Source organism: Grus americana, chromosome 20, assembly GCF_028858705.1.
Source record: "Grus americana isolate bGruAme1 chromosome 20, bGruAme1.mat, whole genome shotgun sequence".
Classification (NCBI taxonomy): domain Eukaryota; kingdom Metazoa; phylum Chordata; class Aves; order Gruiformes; family Gruidae; genus Grus; species Grus americana.
Window position 1 is genome coordinate 11920821 of NC_072871.1, and position 24930 is coordinate 11945750.

At 57.4% G+C, this 24930-nt stretch overlaps 1 protein-coding gene across 3 annotated transcripts in view; it reads left to right on the forward strand.

Moving 5' to 3' along the window:
• Positions 1-24930, forward strand: part of RALGDS (ral guanine nucleotide dissociation stimulator) — a 61764-nt gene that overhangs the window by 5289 nt on the left and 31545 nt on the right. Inside the window, exon 1 of one of the 3 annotated variants that reach the window (XM_054848325.1) lies at positions 3836-4002. The exons of 1 other annotated variant lie outside the window; for it this stretch is intronic. In XM_054848325.1, coding sequence (XP_054704300.1) covers positions 3871-4002 — 132 coding nt within the window. In that variant the 5' untranslated portion in view covers positions 3836-3870. Of the gene's footprint in view, positions 1-3835; positions 4003-10255; positions 10416-24930 lie in introns of those variants that run through there. One more of the 3 variants, XM_054848326.1, reaches the window with a different exon arrangement.

A 24930-nucleotide genomic window follows, 5' to 3' on the forward strand; every position in this document is an offset into this window, starting at 1 on the left:
ACGCTTCCCTGTAGGGCCTAGAAAAGAAAGGGGGGGGGGGGGGAACAGAGCGAGGTGTGGTGTAGATATCGAGTGCTGTGGGCTGACCAAGGCTGTTAGCAGGGATCACCTGTGCAAGCGGAGAAGCTCTCCTGGCACTACCGGAGGAGGGGCAGCTGGGGCGCTGGCACAGCCGAGAGGCGATGCTCTCCCTCCGTCCGGGATTCACGGCGCGGCCGTGTGAACCTGCTCGCAGCCTCCCTGAAGGTCCGCGCTGGCTGGCGCTACCCTGAGAGCTGTGTCTGGCTGGCACCCTCGCAGGTTCCTCAGGACATCCGCTGTTCCTTTTTATCCTTCCTCCTCCGCACGGTCCCAATCCGTTTCCCTCTCCCTTGCTACAAACGCCCTGCCTGGCCTGAAGGCAGGAAGCAAACGCTGCAAAGGCCACGTTCAGCGCCGAAGGAGCCCGCCTGGCTCCATGCGGGCTGTCTGCACGGGATGGGGAGGTCGGGGTCGTTTCACAGGGCAGCCCGTAGGCCCCTTTGAAATCCTTGGCAGCCACCCTGCCCTGGTCTTTTGGCCCCGCTGCCTCCCTCTCACAGCGGATTTCCCACCGTGTGTTTCCTGCCTGTCCAGCTCGGTGCTGTCCCATGCAGCTGGGGAGGAGACACCACCGGTGTGAAAAACAGCGATGAGCGGCTGGGGTGGCACGCAAGATCCAGGGCAGGCAGAAATGCCCTGGTCGGGGTGGCTGCTGCTGCGTGCTCTGCTCTGAGTTACGGGGAACAGGAGTATGGCCAGCCCTTGGCCGCTTCCCAGCCCTTCTCCAGGGAGGCTGGGCAGCCAGAAGGGGATGGAGGAGTCATCCCATGGCAGTGGGGGTCAGGGTGCGCAAAGGCTTTGGCCGTGCAGACCTGGAAAACCACTGCTCCCTGAGCTGTGCGGGGTCTGCGGGGCAGATCTGGTGGGTGCACGCCGGGAGAGGGCGGCTGGTCCAGGGCAGGAGCAGCTGAGTGATGGGGCTGAGCTCTGCCTGTGCTGGGGGTGTCCTTTCTCTGGGTGGCTTTTTCCCTGGGAGAAGTCCCACACGAGCTGCCTCACGCCCGGCAGGCCGAGGGGAGCACGACTCTCTCCTCATACAAATGCTCAGGGCTCGCGGTTGTTTCAGGGCTCTGTTTTGCTTGGCAGAGGTTGAAAGTCCCAGCAGGCTTCAAACCCTCCCGTTCAGCATTTCCATGGTGACAGGCAGGCGCTGCTGGTGGCTGTGCTGTCCTCAGAGGCACCAAAATAACGAGGCTGGTGCAAGCGCTGTGCCTCGGTGCGGTGGGTTTGCAAGCCAGAGCCCTGCAGCCTTGTCCCGGTATGGGGGAATCGGACACGCTCCTTCCCCGGTGCTCGTGGAGGGCGGTTTATTTTGCCCCCAGTGGGATAAGCACTAAAAGTGGGAAGGGTTTTGTTTCGGAGAGCTGTGTCCGGCCTCCTGCTCCGTCACTGCGCGCGGCACTGCTGGGGATGCCTGCGGCACGGTGTCCCCTGACAGAGAGCCCGTCCTGTGCCTCTGCATTCATAACCTGTCGTGGAAAATATTAGGCCTGGCAATTTGCAATGCTGTGTGAATAACTAATTAAAGGGAAGGGGAGATGACTGATAAATGCTTCCAGGGTCTGGGGAAGGTGCGTTTCTGCTGGTGGAAAGGCATTTATCTCCCTCCTGCTGCAGCGCAGACCTCGCTCCTCAGGGTAACTGCTGCAGATAGCCTGACTGTGCCGTTTGGAGGGGAGCTGGACCCGAAGGGTCAGACGAGGCATCAGCCAGGCATCCGCATCCTGCGCGGTGGCACGGTCCCTCCTGTGGCACTTGCTGCGAGGTCTGACCACAGCACCCACGGCTGCTCCCGTCTCCATCCCTGCGCGTGGCTCAGCAGCGTCTCCTCGGAGCTCGCCGGGGTGTGGAGGCTTCTCACCCTCACACAGAAATGCAGCGTGGCTCTGGGGTACCTGGGGCTGGGTGGGAAATGGGGATTTTATGTCCTCTGCAAGCTTGGTTTGTTTGGGTTTTTTTTCCACGCTGGCTGTTGTTACAAACTACAGGGGAGAGATGCAATATTGAAATGTTTTGCAAATAGAAGTATTCTGAGATACATCCTTTCTCCTTAGGAAGTCACAATGAAATTTACATCCTTCCACCAAATGTTTCTATATTTTGGCCAAACCAGTGTATCTCTTGCTGGAAACATCCATAAGTATGACCAGGGTGGTGATAATTAGGAAGAGATTGAAATGCAGTGATGTTTGTCAATATTTCAGGGGCTGAGTCCCGCAAGTTTGCACGTGCGGGCACCATTTTCCTGCGCACAGCCTCTTAGCTCCTTTGCGCTCTGGCCAGCGACCCGCAGCCAAAGCGCGTGTTTCTTGGTAGGATCCAAGGTGTCTCTGCGGGGGCCGCCACCAGCACCCACCTGCCGCTGTGGGTGTCGCAGCCCCGCTTGTGGGGACTTCACCCAGCACCTATCGGAGCCAGGCTCTGCGCCGGGTGGCTCTAACTGCTTCGAGAACTCCCCTTTGCGCTGCTCCCAGTGCTGCTTGAAAGGGTGTTTAGTTAATAGGATTATAAAGCTTTCCTGTCGTTAGGCAACGGAAATCAATGGTGGGCCTCCAGGGCTGAGTTTCATCCCATTTACAGCACAGTCACTAGATGGCTGTGCTGGGTGTGCGGTGTTGGAGGGAGGACGTACCACCTCCCGTGCTGTGTGCCGCTGGTGGGGCCTCCTGCAAACGCAGAGGATGCTCACGGTCCACCGGCATCGGCCACGTGTTTCTCCTGCCGCAGAGGGTCCAGGTGCCTGGGACCACGCGGGCAGTCAGGATGCTGATGCAGCCCCGCGGTGCTGGCCGGTGTTCCCCAGCTCCCGTGCCTGCTGCTGGGCTGGTGTGGGAAACCCAGGCGTTTTCCCTTTCTCCAGCCAAAACTGGTGGCTTGGCCTAAAAGCTGAGCACAGCACAGCTCTGCAACGCCTGGGGGCTTCGCCCTCCTCTGCTGTAAGAAGCATCTGAGGCCAGCAGGTTGGTAGGATGGCTCCTTAACCTGTGCAGTGCAAAGTGAGCTCGCAGCTCGCCAACCCCAGAATGCAGCAGGCCCCCACCCCGAGGGGCTGCAGAGCTGGCAGGGGATGGAGGGGCCGGGGGGTGCAGCCCCCTCCATAGCAGGCCGCATGTCTGCGCTGCGCGGCGGCCAGGCCTGGGAAAGCTGAGGTGCAGCCGGGAGGTCGGGGAAGGGCCTCTGCACGCCCTGGACTGTGTCCGCCGAATCTGACAGTCTTGGGGTTTGGCCGGTCCTGCCCTGCCGTGTCCTTGCCCCCCTCGCCCTCCTGCGGGGGGGGGATCCAGGCTGAAATGCCTCTTCCTCGCTGGTCGGGGCCATGCCTCTTGGGAGAGGTCTGCGAAGAGCATCGGCTCCCCTTGCAGCAGAAGCAGCGATGTCGAACCCTTCGCTGTTGGAACGGGAGGGTGGCGAAGCAGCGGAACAGGAGCCCTGAAGGAAACTTCCAGGAAAGTCAACCTGCTTCAGCAATCTGGCCGTGCAACAAGTGTTTCCCGTCCCCGTGGCTAACACAAGCTGGCGGAGAGGGGACTGCACGTGGTGGAAACCTCTGTAAACCCTCGGCCCGCAAAGCAGGCGTGGGGAGGGAGGATCGGGGGAGCCTTTGGCGTGGTGCGTGGGGCTGGAACCCCCTGAGCTGCCACAGCCGCGCCTCTTATCTCTCGGAGCCTGCGGTTTGTTGTCTGCCAAGTGATACGGAGCAGCGGTGTGGAGCTGCAGATAACCTCTTGGCCACGTGTTATGCAGGCTAAAGTGTGCATGAGGAGCTGAGACGGTTTTAGACTCCATGGCATGGCATCCTGCGGACAAGAGCAGGCTCCAGGGAGGCAGGAACCTCCTCCTTCGCGTTTGTTTAAGCTTCAGCTGAGCCCTGGAAGATGTGCTGAAGGGAACAGCCCTGCCCGGTGCTGGAGGCTCAGCCAGGTGGGTGAGTTAGTGGCCGCTCTGTCTCTGGCAAATGCCTCGGGTAGCGTGTTGTGCTGTACGTCACACCTGCGTGCCCTCTGCGTGCAGACGGGTGCCCGGAGAGGTGCCCTGGCCTCGCCGCCAGCCTGGTGTCTCACCGCAGACAGTTGCTGCTCTGGCCTGGCTGGCAGGCGGAATAAACCCTTGCAGAGAAATTATAATTAGTAACGGCGGGGATTGGCATGGCTTGCCGATACCCTCAGCGCTCTGTTTTCCCCCGGCACCTTTCTCTTCTCCAGCAAAGATTTTGTTTGCAGTGGGAAGCTGCCGGGTCAGCACGGGGACAGCTGAGCTCCGCTGCCCCTGCGCTGTGCCTGCCCGAGGCCCGGCGAGATGTCTGGCTGTGGGACAGGCATCTCTGGCCGGGGCATGCTCACGTTTGGGAGCTTATTCTTGGCCCTGCTCTCTCTTAACTCTGTGCTGGAGTGCTGTGGGCTCCCCTGACAGGGAGATAGTTTTGAGAGATGATGGGGTTTTTCCTCGTGTTCGGAGCTGGCAGGGAACAGCTGTGACGGGCACGTGGCAGTTTGTGGCGTCCTCCTGCGCTAGCACCTCTGCAGCCCCCGGCTCCTAAGCCTGCCGTGCGCGCCCAGCCTGGGAGGTTGGGCACCCGTGCACGAATACAGCTGTCCCAGCAATATGTGCACAAAACACGTGCAGGGCCGGCGCCAGGGATTTCCCTGCAGTAGAGCTGCGCCCAGGTCTCTCCGGCAGCACGGTGTGGTGCTCGTGGGGTGGGCAGACCAGGGAGATGTCGTTAAAAGGGCTCAGCCTAGTGCGAAACTGAGGTTAGTTTTGGGGTGGCGGGGGCGGCTCTAAACTGCAGGGAGTTGCACGGTGGCCGTCCTCCTCCTTGCCCTCCCGCAGCGTGGTGGTGCAGGGTGCCGGTGCCGCTCGGGGCGGGAGGCAGTGGGGAGCCACTCTGTGACACCTGCCCAGCGCCGCGGGTCCCTCCCCACCCTGCGCACGAGCAGTCGTGCGGTGGCCGGAGCGGTGGGTTCCCCTCCTGGAGCGGCGCTGCCCACCCTGGGCTCCCCAGCCCTGCGCACCTGGGGGGGGCTGCTGCGTTAGTGCCCCCGGCCTGGGCTCTGTCCCTGTCTCCGGGCGGAGGGCTTTTACGGAAACTCAATAAACTGTTGCCATGACAGCCTCGAGCTCGGCTCCCTCCCGATGCTGTACCCACCGTGACAGCTCAATATTACCAGCTCTCGTGGGACCGATTTCAACCGGATAAAGTGCTTTCAGCGCGGGATGAGGCAGCTGAATCGTAAGCAGCAGAGCCCTTTTATCCTGCCGACACAGGGAAACAGCCTCAGAAGCAGAAAGGAGGCGTGTGGGTACCTGAGGGTCCCTCTCCTGTGGGGGAGAGGCGGTCCTCGCTCTCGTTTGCATCCTCTCGCAGCCCCGCGAGCTGCACCTCTGGTCTCCGTTGCTGCAGTGACCGTCTCCATGGAGATTGGTCCAGCACAGCCGCATCATGGGACCGTGGAGGGGGAGGCCGTGGGGAAGCGTCCCCATTCCCTCCCCACCAGGACATGATGGCTCCCAGGGCGCGCACTCGGCCCCCGGGGGAACGTGAACATTGAAATCCCTCAAGTGGCAAATGTGTGGAGAAATCCCAAGAAAACTAATTGGTTTTCCTCCACCCTCCCCTTAAATGCTTGTTGGCTTTCACTTTGCATTGGTAATTGCTGCTCTGCACCTATTAAAAGGCCATCTTATGCTTTGCGTGGACTTGATTGCGAATTAATTTTGTGTACGTGTCTATTCTGGGGAGTACAGGAATTTATTTGGCTCAGGATGCTGAATGCCCGTCGGGCTTTCCAGAGACGCGAGGTGCAGCGCAGGCTGTGGCTGTTATCACGAGTAACTTTGAGGGAACAAGGATGGCTTCTTCAAATAAATCCCTAAAAAACAGGTGCAGACACAAATCAAGAGGGTTTGTTCTCATCACTCATTTGGGATAAGACAGATTTCAGATGGGATATACAGAAGCACACTGAGTTTAGATACCAAGGTGCCTTTGATTTTCACTGAGACGCAGGTATCCTACCTGCTTGTGGTCCCCTGAAGTCCCACTAGGCATCTGCCTTCATGTCTGCACCTCTATCTGCCTCTCTACATCTACCCGTAGGCTTTTTGTAAATGCTACGTTTCTTCAGGGGGTTGCTATCAGGTTGGGTTTTCTGTGTTTTCGAAAGCAGATTTCCTCTTTCTATTACTGATAAGTGTCAAAGGGGAAGAGCTGTTGGGATTTTCCATTTGCCTTTCACTCGTCATGCTGCTTTGTTTCCTCTTTGCCTTTCTATCAGCCTCGCGCAGTGAAAATAAACTGGTCAGTTTTGTGTCATTTCTCCTCAAGGAGAGCGTTCTCATGCATGTGCAGGATGCAGTCATCTGTGGGCTTGCAGACAATATGTGGAGTTGCAATTTCCTTTGAAAAACAAACTTGCCATTGTTATTTCTGTGAATTTCTTTAATTTTGTGGAGTCTTTGATGCTTGATTGCATCAAGCATTGGAGTCAGCCTTCCTTAGGTGGGCCTTTGTCCTCATGAGTCGCTTGGCGTAAGGAGCTACCAGCGTGGTGGGAGAGGTCGGTCATCGGTTCTTGGAGCATTCTGCATGCTTACACTGTCGCAGCTCTGCTGCATACTAGGATCCTCCTAGGTATGAGTCTGTCACTGGAACTTGCATCCACCTCTGCAGAGGTTCAGTCGTGGTCCGCCACGGTGTGCCCGAAACGATGCGCTCGCAGGGTAGCGGAGGCTGGTCAGACCTTAAGGAATGGATACGCTTCCCAGTGCAGGAGTCAGTCTCTCCCTGGGGCAGCAGTAGAGCAGTTGGGAGCAGGATGCATCCGGCGTAGGGATCGCAGTTTATTTGCCCTGCAGTTGCTCTGTTCCTGCCAAGACTCTTACTGGAAAACAGTGTTTTTCCAGTAATGGTTGCTAAGCAGTGAGGTCTCATGATGGGCTTTATCTGCTCAGCTGGATCTGCAGGAAACAATAAAGCCCCAGTGCAAAATGAAATGGGGAAGAATCAGAGGCTGTGCTGGGGCTTCCCTGTCTGCCAGAAGTGGCAGCTGGGGTAAGGTGAGAGCAGGGGGAGGTTTCTCCTCCATCCCTTGCAGGGCTTCCCGGCTCCTTGGGCTGGCACATGCTGCCGTTGGGCTCCAGCAGGGAGTGAGTCCTGTGCCCGTGCGGACAGCTCTGTTACCGATGCGGTGCTGTGTTAAAGGTGCTCGGCTGCTGTTGCTGGAGGATCTGGGATCGTAGCACCGCTTCCACTCGTACCAGCCAGACTGGAGGAGGAGTAGGATGAGGCTGTCGTTAAAAAATCTGCGTAGGATCGTCCTGTCTGGGCTGGTTTGATTCCAGGGGAATCTTTGCCTTGTACTTCGGCTGAAAATCTCCCAAAGGGAAATTGTTCAAAACCACTTTGCAGGTTTCTGTTGAAAGACCGTTACGTTCCCCAGTGACTTATGCAGGTGTCTGGGGAGACTGGTGGGTGGATGTGCACGAGCTGGCCCCGAGTGAGGAGGGGAAGGTTTCACGCTGTCTCTGAGACTGTGCAAATGCCCACAACACCTGGCTGGTTACCTTTGGCTGAAGCCTTCCACGCACAGCAGCTCCCGTGTCCCATCAGAGACCCACAGACCCAGGCACCAGCAGATGATGGGGCTCCTACACCTCCACACCACCTTTGCAGAGGCTCTTCTTCCCATGGGAAACATTAGCTGCTGGGCGGGATGATAAGTGGGATCCTGGCGATGGTAGCCCTTGGAGACTTTGGCACTTGAGTGTGAAATCTGCGTCCATCTCAGGACGTTGGTGCCGTCGCTTAGGCCCATTGGAAGGTGCGATCCTGGCTGGCCAAGCCCAGCTTGTTACTGAAAGTTGTTATTGGAAAGCCGTGCTCTGCCGACCTGTTGTTGTGGGGAGGTGAGTAACCGCTGCTGGGGCTGAAGCACGGCTTTGAATCGCCTTTCCTGGAACCAGAGCTGTGGGTGCTGCCCGTGCTGGGGGCGAATTTCATTGCTGGTGATGGCAGTGTGAATATGGAACTGGCCTCCACGGGCATGCACGTTGTGTTGAGTCACCAAGACATCATGTACGTAGTGGCGACTGGCCACGCCAGGGTGTTTCCTGGGCTGTGGCACTGCCTCTCTGCCACAAAAAGAGCCAGACCGTTGCCAGAAGCTGGGAGATGGCCCTGGAAATAGCGCTTTGTCCATGTGCTGTAGCTGTGATCTCTTGTCTCTCCTCCCCTGCGAGGCTGTTCCCGGGGTGCCGCAGCGCTGCCCTCGGCGTCCTATGCTGCTGCTCATCTTGGCCATACAGAGGTTAAAACTTCTAATTTCCAGTTAAAACTTATTTATGGTGGGTTTATCCCTATCTGGTCTTGTTCCAGGCTTGTCCATTAGTTCCCGTTCCCGCAGCATGTAAGCACTGGTTTTCTCACCCTTGCGATTCTCCTGGGAACGAAGGGCTGGAGCCGGCTGCGGTCCCACGCTCTGCCCCGGCGTGCTGGGAAGGTGCCCAGCTCTGACTGCGAGCGGCACGGAGGGTCTGTGTGTGTGAGACCCCCCCTAACCCCCGGCGTCTCGGCCGGCTCTGGCTCCTGTGCGAATGACTCAGCCCAGCCGGGGAGGCCAGGAGGGAGCGGGGCCGGTGCTGGCTGGGCGCTGAGCGGGGCTTGCCAAGCCCAGCTTACCTAACGCCGCAGGAATGCCCGGCTCAGCAGGGCTCCTCGGCGCCGCTCTGAAACCCAGGCGTGCCGTGAGCCGGGCTTGTGGCCTCGGGCAGCGGCTGGGTTTGGGAAAGCCGGGACCAGGCTGCACCGTCCCAGACCTTGGCCCCGCACGTGGCCCCGAAGCGGGACCCGCTGCTGCCTGCGCTCATGGGAAACCACCCCGAAACGCCTGCCTGGAGCAGGGCCTGCTCGCCCTCTTCGTCATCCCCGCTGCGCCCAGCAAGAAGGGCAGCTGTAAGGACGGGAACTCCTGTTTGTTTGAGGGCAATGGGGACGGTTTATTGACGTGGCCCCTCTGCTGGGTGCTTCCCGGCCCCAGTGACTCCCCTCGCTGGGTGCAGCTCGATGAACCCACCAAACTGCTTCTCTGCTGCCACCCTCCCTGCACAGACGCACCCCGGGTGTTTCCCCCAGTTGTTAAGCCTGGCCTCTGCAGCCGATGAGGGTGAGAATTTGGCTCGCGGACCTGGCCCCAGGCTTACACTTGTTTGCTTGAGCAGTAACATCTGTGCGATACCTGCGTGCCGGTGATACACGTGCTGCTCCACGTCAACTCTCTCATCCTACTGCTACTGTTGGTGGAAATTCTGTAGAAGGATGCTCTTTGTAGCCAAAACACCCCATTTTGTGCCATATTCCCTTTAGCAAAACTCTGTTTTGGAGTCACAGGCTCTCGTGGAAAAGGCAGCCGGTGCCGTGCTCACCTGGGCAAAACTTTCTGCGTAGAATTGACCTGCAAACAAAATGATCACCAATATGCGCTGTCTTTTAGTGCCACGCTGCATTTTCAGTGCCATGAGGTTCCCCAGCTCACTCTTGATGTGAATTATTTAAGCCTTGCTGTGGTCCTTGGAGGCGTTGAGCTGAAACTGCCTCTGACAATGGAAAGCAGGGATGGAAGAAGAGAAGGAAAGAAAAGGGGAGGCTCCAGCTCCGATCACTCACGCTCTCTGCCTCACACCCTCTCATCCTTCCAGCCCTGCTTGTTTGCCTGCCACAACAGCCAGAGGGAAATGCTGTAGCTGCTGCAGACACGGCTTGATCATAATCAGAAATCAACAGCAGGCAGGACCTGTTGTGTCTGTGAGACAATGCACGGGGTTTGTGAGTGCCACGCATGTAGATGAGGCTGAAAACCTCACGCCAGTGCAAAGCAGCAGCCGGAGCCAGCACCGAGATTGCCCTGAAAGAAAGGAGAGGCTGGGGGAAGGCGGCGTGCCGTGGCACGCTGCTTGCGAAGGGCTGTTTCACCGACCTCGGGAACATCGCCGGCTACACACACAGGCGCACTTGCTCACACACGCGCACGCACAGCCTCTTGGTGCAGTTCCTCACAGCTCTTTGATTTGCAAGAAAGGAAATAAGACCTCTTAGAGCAGCACAAGCAGCAGCTGTTGGTAAGATGTGCTGACAAAATCGAGCAGGGAGAGATCTCCGATCTGTTTTGCTGCCTGGGCTGGACCTCCTCCTGGAAGAGGAGCGGCAGAGGGAGAGAATGAGCAGCCCCTCCATCCCCGGGAAGATGGAGGCAAAACCTTTGTTCAATGTGCAGAAGGCTCTGGTGCAGCCTGTGCAGATGTGCATGTTGGATATCCCCCTGAGCGTGCAGGATGACGATGTAAGTAGAAGGCGAGCGAGCCGCCAGCTCGATTTTTGGCTCCAGGGATGGGGTGGGTGCGCAAGGGGCAGAGAGGTGCCGTGACCCCACCCCGGCGCTATCCAAGGGTGGTGAACTTCTGGCAAAGTTAAAGATGCCAAGAGCTGGCACCGCCTCCAGATGTGACCGTTTCCTCTCTGAAGCGGTGTATTTGGAGGCAGATTGTGTCTTGCACTTGCCGAATCCAGGGCACCAAAATGAAACGAGTAGTTTGGGAGGGAGAGGAAGCCTTTCTATATGGAAGACGACTTGTGTTGTTGCTCAGCGTAAAAGGGAGCGTTTGCTGTGCGTGCCCTGGCTCTGCCGCCCTGGGGTGGCCGATGGCTGTGAGAACCTGGGAGGCAGCGATGGGCTGCAGAGCTCGACTCTGCCTTCGCGTACCTTGGCGACTGCCCTGCCGGGTCTTGCCATCCGTGTGGGCATCAATCCTGCCCTCTCGCTCGGCTGCTGTGCTGCAGCTGCAACCAAATGCAGGGTTTGGTCCACGATGCAAAAATTGGCATTGGCTGCAGCGCTGAGGCAGAGGTTTCCCGATGTGCTCGGTCAGGGGATTCCTGGTCAGGGCTCCTCTTGTCACCTTAGCTCTGCCCCTTGCAGAAATACACCTTGAATCTGCCTGTGCAAGAAGGAACCCTGTGATAAAGCTACTGGAGAGCCCGAAATAGGGGCAGTGCTTTCCGGAGCTGGTGGGTGGTGAGTGGTCGGTGTCCCACCTGGGCAAGGGTTTTGGGCGTGATCCAGGTGCAGTTAAAACCTGAGGCAAAACTTCCTTTGATTTTTGGAGGAGGGAGAAGCCCATGGTCTCGCTGTGTGTATTCAGTGTTTGTACTGTCACTGCAGGAGCCTTAAATCTGTATTTTCTTGATGGCGAACAATTGATATGTCACGGTTAACGTTACCTTCTCTTCTACGTTATCTGTGTGTTTAGAGGTGAAGCGATGGTACAGAAATGAGCTTGCTTCCCTTGGAGGAGGGAGGACTTTCCTGCAGGGTGATGTGTTGGATCTCAGCAGGGGTCGAAAGCCCCAGCCCCAGCTCAGCAGCCTGCAAGCGTCTCTGCAGGGACAGGGGGCTTGCAGGGAGCCTCCTATATTTAGAAACACCCCAGGGCTTTGCCGGGATCTACTGTGTTGCTGCACTAATGAGGATACCTGTGACGGACACTGCAGAGCTGGTGGGGTGTGCCGGGGGTGGGAAACGCGCCCCGAAAGCGCGGGTGCCTCCTGCAGCATGCGTGGGAAGGAGGGAGGGCAGCCAGGCGTTGGGAGGTGGCTGGAGCATGGGATGAGGTGGATGAACCGGCGACTGGATGCTTGATTCTTAAGCAGCAGATTTCTCAAGGCTTACGCTACGCGATATCCATTCCTGCTCAGTAGTGCGATCTGGTGCTGGATTTCCCTGCGGCCTGTGGTGCAGCACGGGGGATCCTCAGGGTTTGCCCGACAGAGGTGGAGGCTTCCCTCTCTGCAGAGGAGGAAGCCTGCGCTGGAGACCCGCGCTCACCTGGGACAGGGCGTGGGGGATGCTCTGGCCTGGGCTGCTTGGAGATGACCCCTGCTTGCTCGTCTTATTCCTGGTTTTACCACAGGAAAGAAAATAAATTTTTAAGGGGGGTTTGCACTGCATTAGAGGGGGTGTTGGTTGGTCGGTTGGGTTTTTAATGAGTCCCACTAACCCCTTGGCGGGTGCTGGGTCACAGCCAGTCCCAGGAGCTGTGTCAGGGTGAGGGTCAGTAATCTGGCACATCGGGGTGTCCCCAGCCCTCGGGTCATTGCTGGGGCGTTAGCTCCATTGTGCAGGATGGAAAGGGTTAGCGCTTTCCTGTGGAAACTCGAACTGCCGTGAGGTCAGGCTGGGAGCATCGTCTCCAGCATCCCCATTTGCACTTAAACTGAGGCTCTGCGTGTGTACGTGTGTACCGTGGGCGTTTCCTGGCCGCGATCACCTCTCCCAGCTCAGGGCTCTGCTGGTGCTTCCATCCCCTGCCCTCTCCTGCACTGGGCAGAGCAGGATGAGACCCCCGGGGCGAGCATTGGCTGGTGGCACCCGTGAGCAGGAGGCAGATTAGGAACTGCTCTGCCTCTCCGAGCTCGTGTACCGCTGCTTCAAGGCTGAGGATGCTCGCTCCATTTTCCGCTCCTGGAAAGCGGGGGCATAGTGGCTCCCCAGCCCCCGTGGAGCTGGCACCTCCCTCTGCCGCAAAGCACGGGCCAGCAGGGAAATGCCAGCGGGGAAGTCCCGAGCAGCATTTCTGTCTGTGGAGCAATGGGGAAACTCCTCTCTCACAGCTGACAGATTCCCCCCCAGCCAGGCAGGGTTTGGTGTCTCACGCCTACCCGTGCGCAGGTACCTGCTCATCTCCCCGCCATCACTTCTGCCAGTCTGCGTGGGCATGGTGGAGGGAGCCGCCTTGGCATTTCCCCCTCTATTTCAGGACTTTCAGGCTCATTAATTGCCTTCCTTCTCGGAGATGGCACAAGGAGGTTGGGAAAATACAGGAGCTGTGTTACATGGGGACCTTTGGATGCTCACACCCAAAGGAAGCTCTAGTAAGAGCTGGGGGTCCAGAAACTGATTGAACCAGGGCTGAACACCCAGGGCACCCTGCCTGTGCTGCAGCGGGCTGGCCCCGACCCAGCGCTGCCTCCCTGACCCGCTGCAAGCGCGGGAGCGCTCCAGCAGATCTGCAGGAGGCAGGGATGGGAGAGGGTAAAACAAATCAACCTCGTGGGAAGGGAGACCCACCTGCCCCAAGCCCCGCTGCCCTTTGCAGAGGTGCCCTGGGTTGGCAGGTGCATCTCCACGGTTGAGTTGGTGCTTTGCAACCCTCCCTGCCCTTTGCAAAAGGAGCCCTCCCGCCCCACCAGCGAGCTGCCCTCTTCCCAAAACGCCCTGCAGCCCCGCGGTGAGCCCTCCCTGCCCTCCCCTCCCCACGGCTGGTCCCACCGCCAGAGGAGCAGTGCTGTGGGCTGCGCTCCGCGTCAGAGCCAGCCAGCTCCCAGAGCGCTCAGAAACCTTCCTCTGCTCAGGACCCTGTTTGGTTTTGTGGGTGAGGAGTCGGACGAGTGTTTTCCATCCCCCCGCGTGGGAGTTGCCGTGCAGGCTCCTGCGGCAGCAAAGGGACAGCGGCAGAGGGAGAGGCAGAGGAGCCGGGATGCGACCGTGAGGAATGGGAGCGTTGCGGGGGGAGGACGAGGAGGGTGCAGCGGCACTGGAGACCCAGGCGGGAGGTGTGGGACAAAGCCGAAGGCCGCGGGAGCAGAGCTGTGCTTCGCTGCGCCCCTGATTCCCGTTGGCACCAGCTTTGGTGTGGCCACCGGAGCACCCGGTCGCTGTCGCGTGTGCTCCCCCTGGGACCTGGCACACCCGGGTTGCTGTCAGGTCTCTGCCCTCCCCGGGGGACAAATCCTGCCATCTCTGTGGCCCCGATCTCCTGCACGTGCAAGGCAGAGTGTGGAAATAACCCCAGCTGAGCTCTTCTGCAGGATCCCGTCTGTCGGTCTCCATCACCAGTTGGACCATAGCTGTGGGAAGGCCTGGCTTGAAAAATGGCCTTTCCTCATGCTGCGAATCCGGTCATTGAACGCACGGCTGACCCCCTGCAGCTGGGCTCCCAGGGGAGCGGGGCTTTGGCCTCCGAAAGGAGCAAGGGAGCCAGGCAATGCCCCCGGCTCAGGCCCGTTCCCTCGGGACAGAGGCTCGGTTGGGTTGACGTCTCAAACTCCTGTTTTTCGGGGAAGCTGCTCTGCCCCAGCCTGGAGCAGGGCTCCCTGGGGAGTGGTTCACCGGCCGGCAGCAGGCCGCTGGACGTGACGGAGAGACGTGGGCTGCTCGTGCCCGCGGCCGGCTGGAAAGGGACCACCACCCCCCAGGCTACCCCCAACGTGGTGGTTCGTGTTGAGCACGGGGGGCTCTCGTTTCTGTCTCTCTTGCTAGCTTTCGATGGGGCTGTCAATCCCTCCCTTTCATAATTCAGCCACAGCAGTTGCAAAATTTCCCGGGGTGCCTCTCTTGCTATTATGGGTAGGGATTTCCAAAGCTTTGCTAATAAAAGAGCAACAGTTTCTATATCTGGGAAATGGGGAAATCAATGAACGGACTGTTGCAAGTGATATAACGGCTTTTTGTGGCATCTCGGGCAGTTCCCTAATATGACGGCGCTTTATGGCATGCTGTTTTGTCAGCTTCGTTAGCAATATCCGCTCCCTGTGAGTGGGAGCCCACAGGGCTGGGAAGGACCAGTGAGCCGATGGCCCATGGTGGTGGGCGCTGCCGCCCGGGCCCGTCTCCATCTCGCGCGGTCCCGGTGCATCCCTGCTGCCCGACGGGTCGGTCCGCTCACGGTTGTGCATCCTGGGGAGTCCCAGGCTAATGCCATGCAGCTGACCCAGCCCTGTGCCATGGCAAAAATCGCTGGGAAATACTGCCTTGTTGCAATGTCCAGTAAATGGCAAGTGAGGGGGGGCTGCGGCACAGCCTTTGGTCTCTTCCAGCACGGCTGTGTCCCGGTTGGACAGTTAATGCAGCTCTGTGGGGTGAGAAGAGAAATGATCCGGTGAAGTTCTCGGTGTCCTGCTTAGGCGCTTGCATCCTCTGGAGCCTGTCCTGGCGGTCTCCCCATCTTTGCCTCTTTCCTTTCTCCTCTGTGACATCCGAATAAGCGCAGTCGGTTTGACTTCAAAGTGGTTAGCAAATATTTTCCACTCCAGTGGGCTAATTAGTTAAATTACATTTCACATGCTAATTTATTCCTCGAATATTACTTTTTTCCCAGTGTACTGGAATACAGGAGAAGATAAAAGCTTAGTTTGACCTCAGAGCCAGGCTCAGAGGAGCTGGAGATGGGAACAAACGATTATTTCCCAAGTTTGCTGTAGCAGAGGCTTTTTCCCTGCCGCATTTGAGATCTCGTTCAGTTGAGCTTTAAGTGTTTTAGCTGACTGCAACCTGGGTATCTTGGGTGAAATGTTGTCCTCTGGCACACAGAAGAAAAACTTTCAGATCAGCAGTAATGAGCTACTAATTTCCAGCTTCTTTGTTCCCGTCTGCAGCACCGGTATCACCTTGGAGTGCTGTGTAAATGGCAACTAGTTAATCCTCGTGGGAATGGGGTGAAGGGATCTGCTTAGTCCGTGGGCATGGGAGCCGGCCTCGGGATTCAGTCCAGCACTCGAGGGTCGTGTCCCGCAGCAGGGATGACGGTGTCCTGTTTATAGCACCGTAAAGGGGCTGGAAGTGCACCTTCCTGGCCACGCTTGGAAGGCTGAAACCCCAAGGCTGGGGGATAGATGCTTCCCGCATGCTGGGTCAGTGGGGCTCGGCTCCCTCGCGGGGCACAGATGCAGCGGGCGCCTTTGGGCGATGGGGTGAGTTGGCGAGCGGGGGGGGTTGCACGGCGTGAAATCCTCTTGTCCTGCTGGTGAACCTTGGCTGGCAACTGAGCCCTGCTGGGGCCGAGACACTTGGTATCTCCCGCAGCACCCCTCTGCTCGCTCGGTGCGGCTCTGCCAGCCTGCGCACGTCGGGGGCGGAAAGGCTGTAACCGAGAGCCGAGCGGGGCCGGGGGTTTGGTGCTTGCGACAATCGTAGGTTGAAGCCACGTACCAAGCGTTGGGGTGAAGCGATAGCTGCAAACAGCCCCGTAAGGAATCAAACTCTGCTGTGTTTATATCAAAGGCTGTTTCTTTTGCACTCTGGTAGATGTTATCAAGAGGGAGGAGCTGAAAATGAGCGCTGGGACTGTTTCCTGACCACAGTTACAGTCAAAAACAACAAATTCCTCCATCCCTGCTCTTGGCCGAACTCTCCTTTTCCCTCGGGTGAATCATCACTTGGTTTCTTTGGAGAAAACTAGAAATTATGGAAAAAGTCTCCCAGGTTGAATTCTCACCTGCAAGGACAGAAATCCAGGAGTGTGCTGGAAAGTCTCGGGATTTCTGGGAATTGCCCCGGCAAGGCTGAGGGCTGAGCCCATCCGACACCTCGTGTGCACGTATGGGGCAGCTTCAAGCCTGTCCGTGGCTCCTGCAGTTGTGCTGTGGGTGCTGCCGCAGCCGTCCAGGGCAGTGCGTGTAACGCCCGTGCCGCATCCGTACCTCCGCGCTGGTTTTATCGGTCCTAGGCGAGGGTACCTAACCGCTGCCCCGTCAGCCGGCTAAACCCCCCTGAGCTGGGAACGCGCGAGGCGATGAACGCTCCTGTATGCGCCGTTGGCTGGCTGCTGGCAGAGCGGCTGTCCCAGGAGCTTTTGGGGTGCTGGCAGTCCCTGTTTCCAGCCCCCGGGGAGGCTTCAGAGAGGGAGCGGTTGGCGTGATAGCTGAGCATTTACACTGGCTTAAAGGGATGGGGAAAGGGTCACCGATCGCTGCTGCGTTTGGTTCGCTGGCACTGAAGTGTGCAGGGTCTTCACCTCCGCATGCGCCTGTGTTCATCGGCTGAATAAACAAGGGAAATACAGCCGTGGGAGCGCCGGGCCAGTAATATCAGGGTTACGCTTTAAATAAGTAGTTAGCAGGACTGCGTTGATGCAGCCAGGCAGACTAAGGGATGCCAAAGTGAAATGAAAACCCAGACCTCTGGAGCCTCCACCAGCGTCTGATGCACCTCCCTGGGGCACCGCCTGCCTCGGGCACTCATCCTGCCTGAGGGTTTGTCATTACAGCCGGAACACGATCACCTCTGGGAAGTCCCAGTTGCAGACTGAGATGCGTGGCGCTCACCAAGCGTCCGTGCTTGGCCCATGCGTAGCTGGCAGGTCAGGCTTGGTCACACCAGCAGCATCTCCAGGCGGCTGCCTCGCGCGTGCTGCAGCACTGGGTGCTCCCCAGCTCTTGTTGCTTCCCTGATGGAGTTATTGGTGCAATTAAAGCCATGCTAATTCTCCATGCACTGCAAGTGCAGAAGGAGCTGACATTTCCAGTAATTGTTCAATCGATCTGCTTTCAATATATTTTTATAAGTGGCCTGGCTGGATCTGTGTTTGCTAGCGCTAGCTGTGGAGCAGAAACTGCAAAGAAAATCAGGTAAAACACTATGTGCCACATCCTCTCCTGCTGTAAATCAAGGCTAGCCCGCCAACGTTGGTGGCATTACAACCTATCTCTAGCTACGGACATGAATCGATGTTCAAGGTGACATCCTAAAGCGTTTCTCCGTTGCTTTGCTCTTCCTTCCCATCCTTTAGGACCAGCTTCTGTCTGAAATCTGAGGGCAATGTAAGAGCTTGCTCCTCTTGCAGCTTTTACTCTGTAGATGTGTATCTCCGAGAGGTACAGGCTCTGCCTCTTGCACTTTCCCTTTCTCAAGTGAAATGGGATCTCTTCTCTGTGCTTCCTGCTTTCTCGCTCCCTGCTCTCACTTTTCATCCTGATGATACCGGAGGGACCCTCGAACTCAGCACAGCGTTTTCCACGGCTCCGGGCACTGCCGGGAATGCACAGCCGGGTCCCGGTGCCCGCGTGCTGCTGGCGGTAGTTGGCTCCGTCCCTGCACCCCAGGGCTGGGCACCCCGATGAACAGCAGATCGGCAGCGGGCCGCGGAGCAGCTGCCTCCTGACGGTTCGATTCAATAAGGGCCCGTCAATACAATTCGCTGTCATCTGTCACTTTGCATTGGGGCTCAGAGCAGCGCCTGCAGAAGCAGCTGTCGCAGGAGTGTGCTGCGAGGGCTGCCGGGGCTGCTCGGTGCCCGCGTGTGCTCAGATAAGGCGAGTCCGGTTTACTGACTGGTCTGGCACGTTACAGGTGACCGCAGGCGGGTCGCGATGCCCTGTCGGGGTCTTTGCAAGAGCACGGGGGCACTTTGGCCCTGGCTACCCTGCCTTTGCTAGGCAGAGATCACGAGCCGGTGTGTGGGGGTGTCTCCTGCCTGCCAGCGTGGCCCCATCCCTCCTCTGCCCGGCTTCCCGTGCCGCATCCTGCAGCGGGGCTGGCCCAGGGACGAGGCTGTCATCGATACAGCCACTTGGTTTGGAGTATGCCAGCTGCAAACGCAGGGGAAACGGAGCTTTCACCCTATTCACAGCCGCAAATGTGACAGCAGAGCGTGGATGTAGCCCTGGGCATCTCCCATCCAGCGACTCCATCAGAGCCGGCCCTGTTTATGTGCCCCACATTTTGGCAGCAAACAGCAAGCCCCGGGGCCGTGCTGCAGCTGAGACAGCAGAGAGCGGCAATACTGAAGCAGAGGGGTGCTGTGCTCTGCGTGCGCTTGACGTGCAATTCAACGCCTTGAGCTGGACCCTGCCTGCCTTTGGACGTGGCTGCTGCCGCAGATGCAGGTGGCACCGCTTCTTGCTGACATACGCTCCGCTTTTGCGGTCTGTGGTGTTGCTGAAGCATCCTCGGGGCGGCACACGGTCGCTGCATGGCGGCTCCTTGGCCAGCACCAACGTGCCTCGGGGCTCTCGGCACCTCTCCAAAGCCAACGCGTGGCTCGGTGCATCCCCTGACCCTCACTGCGCACCAGTGTCCCCATGCATAAGACAGCAATTTTCTTTTGTTTAAGCGTTGCCGAGCACAGATAGGCACTGCTGCTGTAGTCGGAGAGCGCTGGATTTAGCCGTGTGAGCTTCAAATAATGTGAAGGAACGGAACTACCCTGCCAGGAGCCCTGTCCTGAAACAGCTTGATTTGGCCACAGTGCTGGATATCGAGTGCTGTTTTGATGCAAATAGCGTCTTTGGTTTTAGTGCGACGTGTTTGCGAGGTGGTAAAACAGTACGGCCCAAGTAAGGGAGGACGGCCCGATGCAGCTCAGTGTTGGCTCTGTCGTGAACCTGGAGTGCTTTAATTGCATTGCTTTTGTATTAACGTTGCTGAAAGGATTGGCTCCGTCTCACCCTGAGGAGATGGCTCTCACCAGACCCGCCTGCCCTGCGACGGGGCCGTTTGCTCTGTCATATGACAGCGCTGTAATGTAACGGGCCGGGCGGGCTGGTGGTTCGGTTTGGGCAGAACTTGTGACATTTGGTATTTTTACCTCCCGGCTCCGGGAGCCACGTGTGTGGCATCACGCACGCCGTCTGGAGAGGCAGTGTGCTCTCTGGCCTCGTGGTCTGCGGCTGGGACTCTCAGGCTTTACCTCCATGCAAATGCTGGTCCTGAACAGCGTCTCAAGTGCTCGTCTTCCTCTGTGCCTTTATGGTAAGAGACTTCCTCTGTCTTAAAGTGAAGCCTTGACGTTATGAACCCCAAGGGCTGTTTACACCCAAGGACTGGGTTGTTGATTTTCTTGTGTCATCTGATGTGCAGACTCATGCATGTCTCCTCTGCCCTGCGTCCTCCCTCCTCTCCCGGCTTCTCTGGGCTCGCGCTGGGGCTGTGTCTGGGTGTGCTGGGGCAGCGCTCAGTGGCCGGGCACCTCGGGTCTGTGCTCCCTCTGGGATCCCATCCTGCTGACAGCTGCCGTCTGCCTTTGCAGGTTGGGGCTGGGTGCAGTGAGCTCCAGAGGGCAGCCGGCAGGATCCGGGTCCTTGACTCGGAGGTGCTGAGGAGCTGTTTGGGATGAGCAGCGTGACAATCTCGGTAGTGTCTGCCTGTGATATTGGTGACAGGGAAGCAAACGCAGAGCAACACCCCTGGTAACGCTGGTGGCCCGAGACGAGGGAGCTTGCTCTCCTGCCAGCCAGGAAATAGCACCCAAAAAACCCACCTTAAAAATAACCCCTTTCCGTGTCACGCTTTTCTTCTCCCTTTAGGCTCCTATGTGCATTGCTCTGAGAGTCTGGGGTGTTTTTCTTTCATCGTAGTACTCTCCCCAGCACTTCTACTTCCCATGCTGGAAATCAAGTACGAGTAAGGAACCGCAACCAAGCGAGGAAGGAGGGGAAATGCAGTTTGTAGTGCCAGAGTCTGGGCTGACCGACCAGAGCAGCTGGGAGGCACGTCTGGGGGCTCTGGGGAGATGCACCGAGGATGAGGAGAGGCAGGATGGAGACAGCTGTTGCAGCGATGCAGGATCCGGCAGCGTCACGGTCGTGGGTCGGGGAGCCCCTGACCGGGGGGGTCCCGCCTGGGCAGCCCTGCGAGCTGGCTGGAGCCAGGAAATGGAGACTAATCCCTTCCCACCCCGCTGTGTGCGGAGCAAGAGGGAATCAAAAGCAGCTGAAAATCCCGGATTTCCCTTTCCATTTGGTGGAGGGATGGGGGAAACACAGGGGAGGGGGCGGACGAGCTGCCAGGCACAGCTCCACCTTTCCGCGCTGCGCAGGGCTCGGTGCCTCTGCACCCACGGCCCTCGCCCCTGGCGGGAGCTGGCCCCATCCATCCCCAGTTATTTTGGGGCCAGCGCAAGGCAGGACCCTGTCTCCACGCATCGGGGCCGTGGCTGCTGCTGACCGTCCAGCCTGTCGCACCAGACTCCATCCGAGACCTACAACAAACCTCAATTTCCAGGGGTCCTCGACAGCTAAGCGTACCCACTGCCCCGACCCTCTCGCTGCAAACCCGCTCCGGAAAAGAGCTTTGCAATGGGCGGCGAATCTGCGCCGCGGCCCCGCGCGAGGAAGGGGGAAAGGGAAGCTCTCCAGGGGTTTGGCTTTTGCAATGCCCCGGCTGGCATTGGACCTGCGTGCCGCCGGCTTACACGCCCACGTGTAATGGAAACACTGACACCGCCCCTTACCAGCGCGTCGCAAATAGCTACGGGGTAATTAACCATCAATACGTATATAATGCTGAGATTAAAAAAAAATTGACCTGCCACAATGTTGGCCACTGAGGAACGGATTAATCAGCCCGTCCTTTCTGTGCCACAAGAGCTGGAGTTGGGAGAAGCTCATCGGGGGCAGGATGCTGCCTCGGTGCTGCAGAAGGTCTGGAGCTGGAGCTGGATGAGATCTTTAGGGAGCAGCTTGTTTCACTCGCCGTCTGGTCCCTGACCCCCCTCCAAATGCTCGGGTCATGTTTTCTAGCTTTTTTTTCCCTGCAAGTGGGAGGGGCAGAAAATTCTTAAAATCTGATTTCCTACCAAAATGAGACTAATGCTGTCATGGTGTCTGTCTGCCTGTGTCCTCTCTCCCCAAACAACTTCTGAACCTGCTGGCCTGCTTCAAGCAAATTTGGCCGAGGGCTCGCTGATAATTAAGTCTGTGCAAATAGGATGAAACAAGATGGTTGAGAGGAGGAAAAGAATCTTGTAAATGCCCCAGAACATCTGTAGCATGAGTTCATGTATTATTAGACACCAGAAAATCCACATGGGAGATGCTTCTTATAAACACTTAAACCACAAAAACATTTTCATTCTCAGTTCGTACATCTTTAGACACCAAAGACTGTCTCGAGATACAAAGCCATAGGAAACAACACAAGTAGTGTCAGTGCTCACGGGATGACCTTTTTATTTTAATGAAAACTGAAATTCTTCGGCATTCAACGCAGTCCCCGGAGCCAAGACTTGAAGGAAAAACAGCATCAATCATGGAACCGAAGGTAGAAAGTCGGGAGGGTCAGCGGCGCCGCGGCCGGACTCAGCGCCACGGTGTGACTCAGCGCTCGCCGAGTTTGTTGGTATTTGTGCCACTGTAACCGAGAGATAAATCTGGCCCTCGGCCACCGGCGTACAGTATTGTTTGGAAGAACTCTGCTCCTCCATGCCAAAAGCCCACAACAAAAAGAGTTTTGCTGGCCATTGAGAGAGGCCCTGGAGTAACTTCCCCCGCTAAAACAATGTGGAGCGGAAACCTTTTAAATCGTAATTACTAAAGGGAAAATAATTTTTTTTTAAACATCCTTTGTCTGAGGGCCTAACAATACCTGGGAATACTAAAAGACTTTTACAATTCTTAATTGACTTTTCAGCCCTGTGAGTGTTTGCTTCATCTCTGCAAAACCCGGCTCAGGGCTGGGCAATGAAACTTTCCCTTTCCAGCTCTTGCCAGCCTGATTTCCTGACTCTCACGTGGCCAACACCAGTAAGCGCGTACTCGGGCTGTGAAAGCAGAATGTTTTCGTGTCCACTCGCTGCATCCCAGCCCAGACAGAGGTGAATTTGGCCCAAATGATTTGGCAGGGGCCGCACGGTGTCGGCAAGCGCCCGGGTGTGCTGATGCTGGTCCAGCTGCCGGACGTCCCTCCTGCCGTGCTCCTGCTGCGGCTCCTCTCCCTCGTCCCTGCGGCTGCTCCGAGCCCTCTGGCTCCTCTCTCGGCTGCTCGCTTTCAATCGCATCAGCTCTTCGCTCCAACGGAGCCTGGCTCCAAGGTTTCACTTCTCACTTCAGATCAAGTCAGCTTTCCTGCAGCTTTCATGGCAGCTTTCCGATGCGTCCGGGTTTTGATGTATGCTTTCCCTGACGTTTGTGCAGCTGAAGGAGATACAGGACCATTGTTGGAACATCCTTTTCCATATCCCCCATTAAGGACCTTTGTTCCTGTTTAACTGGATGTCTTATTTTAAGTAACCTCAGATATTTACATTATGTGTGTGGTACACTTTACTGTTGCTTCACTTATTTCCAGGATCTGGCATTTAAATCTGTTCCGACTTACTCCTGTATGGGCTAAGTCTCTGTACTAAACCTAAGCTACAGGTAAATCTTTTATTTTGCTACCTGTAGCTCTTCAGATCAGCTTGGCACTGCAGCCTGGCATCTCGCAGCCTGTTTGGGTCACACATTTAAACTGAGCTTTGGATATAATTTAATCTTGTGCAACATAGCAACTCTACGCGCTTCCCTGTGCTTGTGCTATGGCATCGCTTTTCTCTTGGACTTGTTAGCAGCTTCATGGCCCCGTTCCCTCCCTTACGTGTGTTCAGACACGTCGCTCCAGGGGCAGGGGAACGGATGGTGCTGATCAGGTTCAGGGAGCTGAGGCTGAGTGTGCTGGGGAGGCGTTTCCATCAGTCGTGGTAGTCACACGGGTGCAAACCTGCATCCCTGTCCCCAGGGAGAACCAGCGGCGTGGGGTCAGAGCACGTCCCCAGCTATAACGCGAGTGCAGGCGCTCAGCGATGCCCCATACGTGCTGGTAGGACTCATCACCCGGGCGGAGGGCCGGGGGCGAGTCTGTCTCCACCTTCCCTGGCCCAGGAGGAGAGCCAGTGGGGTGGCAGCCGGAATAGAGCTGCCCTCCCGCTCCCCTGGCCGGAGAGTGGGACCCAAAGGCCGGTCTGAGTTCCCCGTCTGTGGCTGCGGCAGCACAACCCACCTGCGCCGGCCGGGGAAGGCACGAGCGAGAGCAGGGATAGGAGCTGACGACGAGGACAGGCGCTGTGCCGAGCAAAGTTTCTTCGTTATCCGCTGGGATTTCTCTCTTAATCAGTTGCCAGAGCCTCTTGTTTCCGAGAGTCTCCTTTTACACGATTCAGCTAGATGTGTCATTTTGGCTGGTTGTCGTTGGTGGAAAAATGTGCTGCCTTTCCTTGAATGTATTTTTGAAAGGTGAGCGGAGCCAGAACTTCATTCTGTTCCTTTTCCCCCGGGCTCACGAGCCTGGCCATGGAGCGCTTGCTGCTGCCCAGCTGCTTTGGAGGGGGCAGTGCTAGGCTGAAGGGGGGCTTGGGGGGGGGACACGGGGCTGCTCAGCACTACACAAGCAAAGACACGAGCACCCCAAAGCCGTAACAGCGGGTGATGCTGCTCCGTTTCATAGGCTGTCACCAGCTGCTTGTCGCAGTATGTATTTTGCATATTTAACAGAGCAGTGTGTTGCACTGAGCTAGTGCTCCCAGTCTGGCCCCAGCAGCACGGTACAAAGGTGCTGCAGGGAGGAGCAGCTGTGTGCACGAAAATCCAGCACGTAACCTCCCTTGCCGAAGGTTGTAACGAGGGGAATAAGTTATGCCTGGTAAATCCCTTGATGGGTTGAGTTTCTTTTGTGAAGCGATGCAGCTGGGAGGCAGGTTCACTTTGCTTCGTGCATCCGCATAGCCCTTGGCCGCTCCGTGTCTGGGCAGGGGCCGGCAGCGCCCGGGGTGCCCTCCGGGAAGCGAGGGGCTCGGGGTGCTGCGCTGGCTGCGGGAAAGTGACTCCAGCTGTTGGGGGACCCTGCAAGGCTCGGGGTGCTTTGCCAAGGAAACTACCACCGTTGGACCTTGCCCAACGTCGGTGATCGCAGATGCGTGTTTCCAACGTGTAATGAAATCTCACTGGCTCAGCTCATTTTTCTGGTTGATGAGAAGCGCTGTTTTGATTTCAGAAAGGAGTTTCCCCTATCTTCGGGGGCTACACCCATTCCCGTCTTTCCCTGCCAATTTTTGTGGCCTCATAACCTTTCTCCTCTTTTCTACCCGTGATTTTTCTTATCCCAACTGCTAGGCAGAGGACCCGTGCAGGCAGGGGTAGAAATGACAACAACTTTGAGCACCTGGGAGACTCGAACTCCTCGTACGCTCATCGCTAAGCAACGCAGAAAAATGTTTTTCCTGTTTTTCTTTTGGTTACAAGCACCTTAGGTGGTATTTGTTAAAAGAGCTGACTGAAACATTCTGGCAGAAAGGTGATAGGGAGATAAAAGCTGCCTTTAAAGACAAACA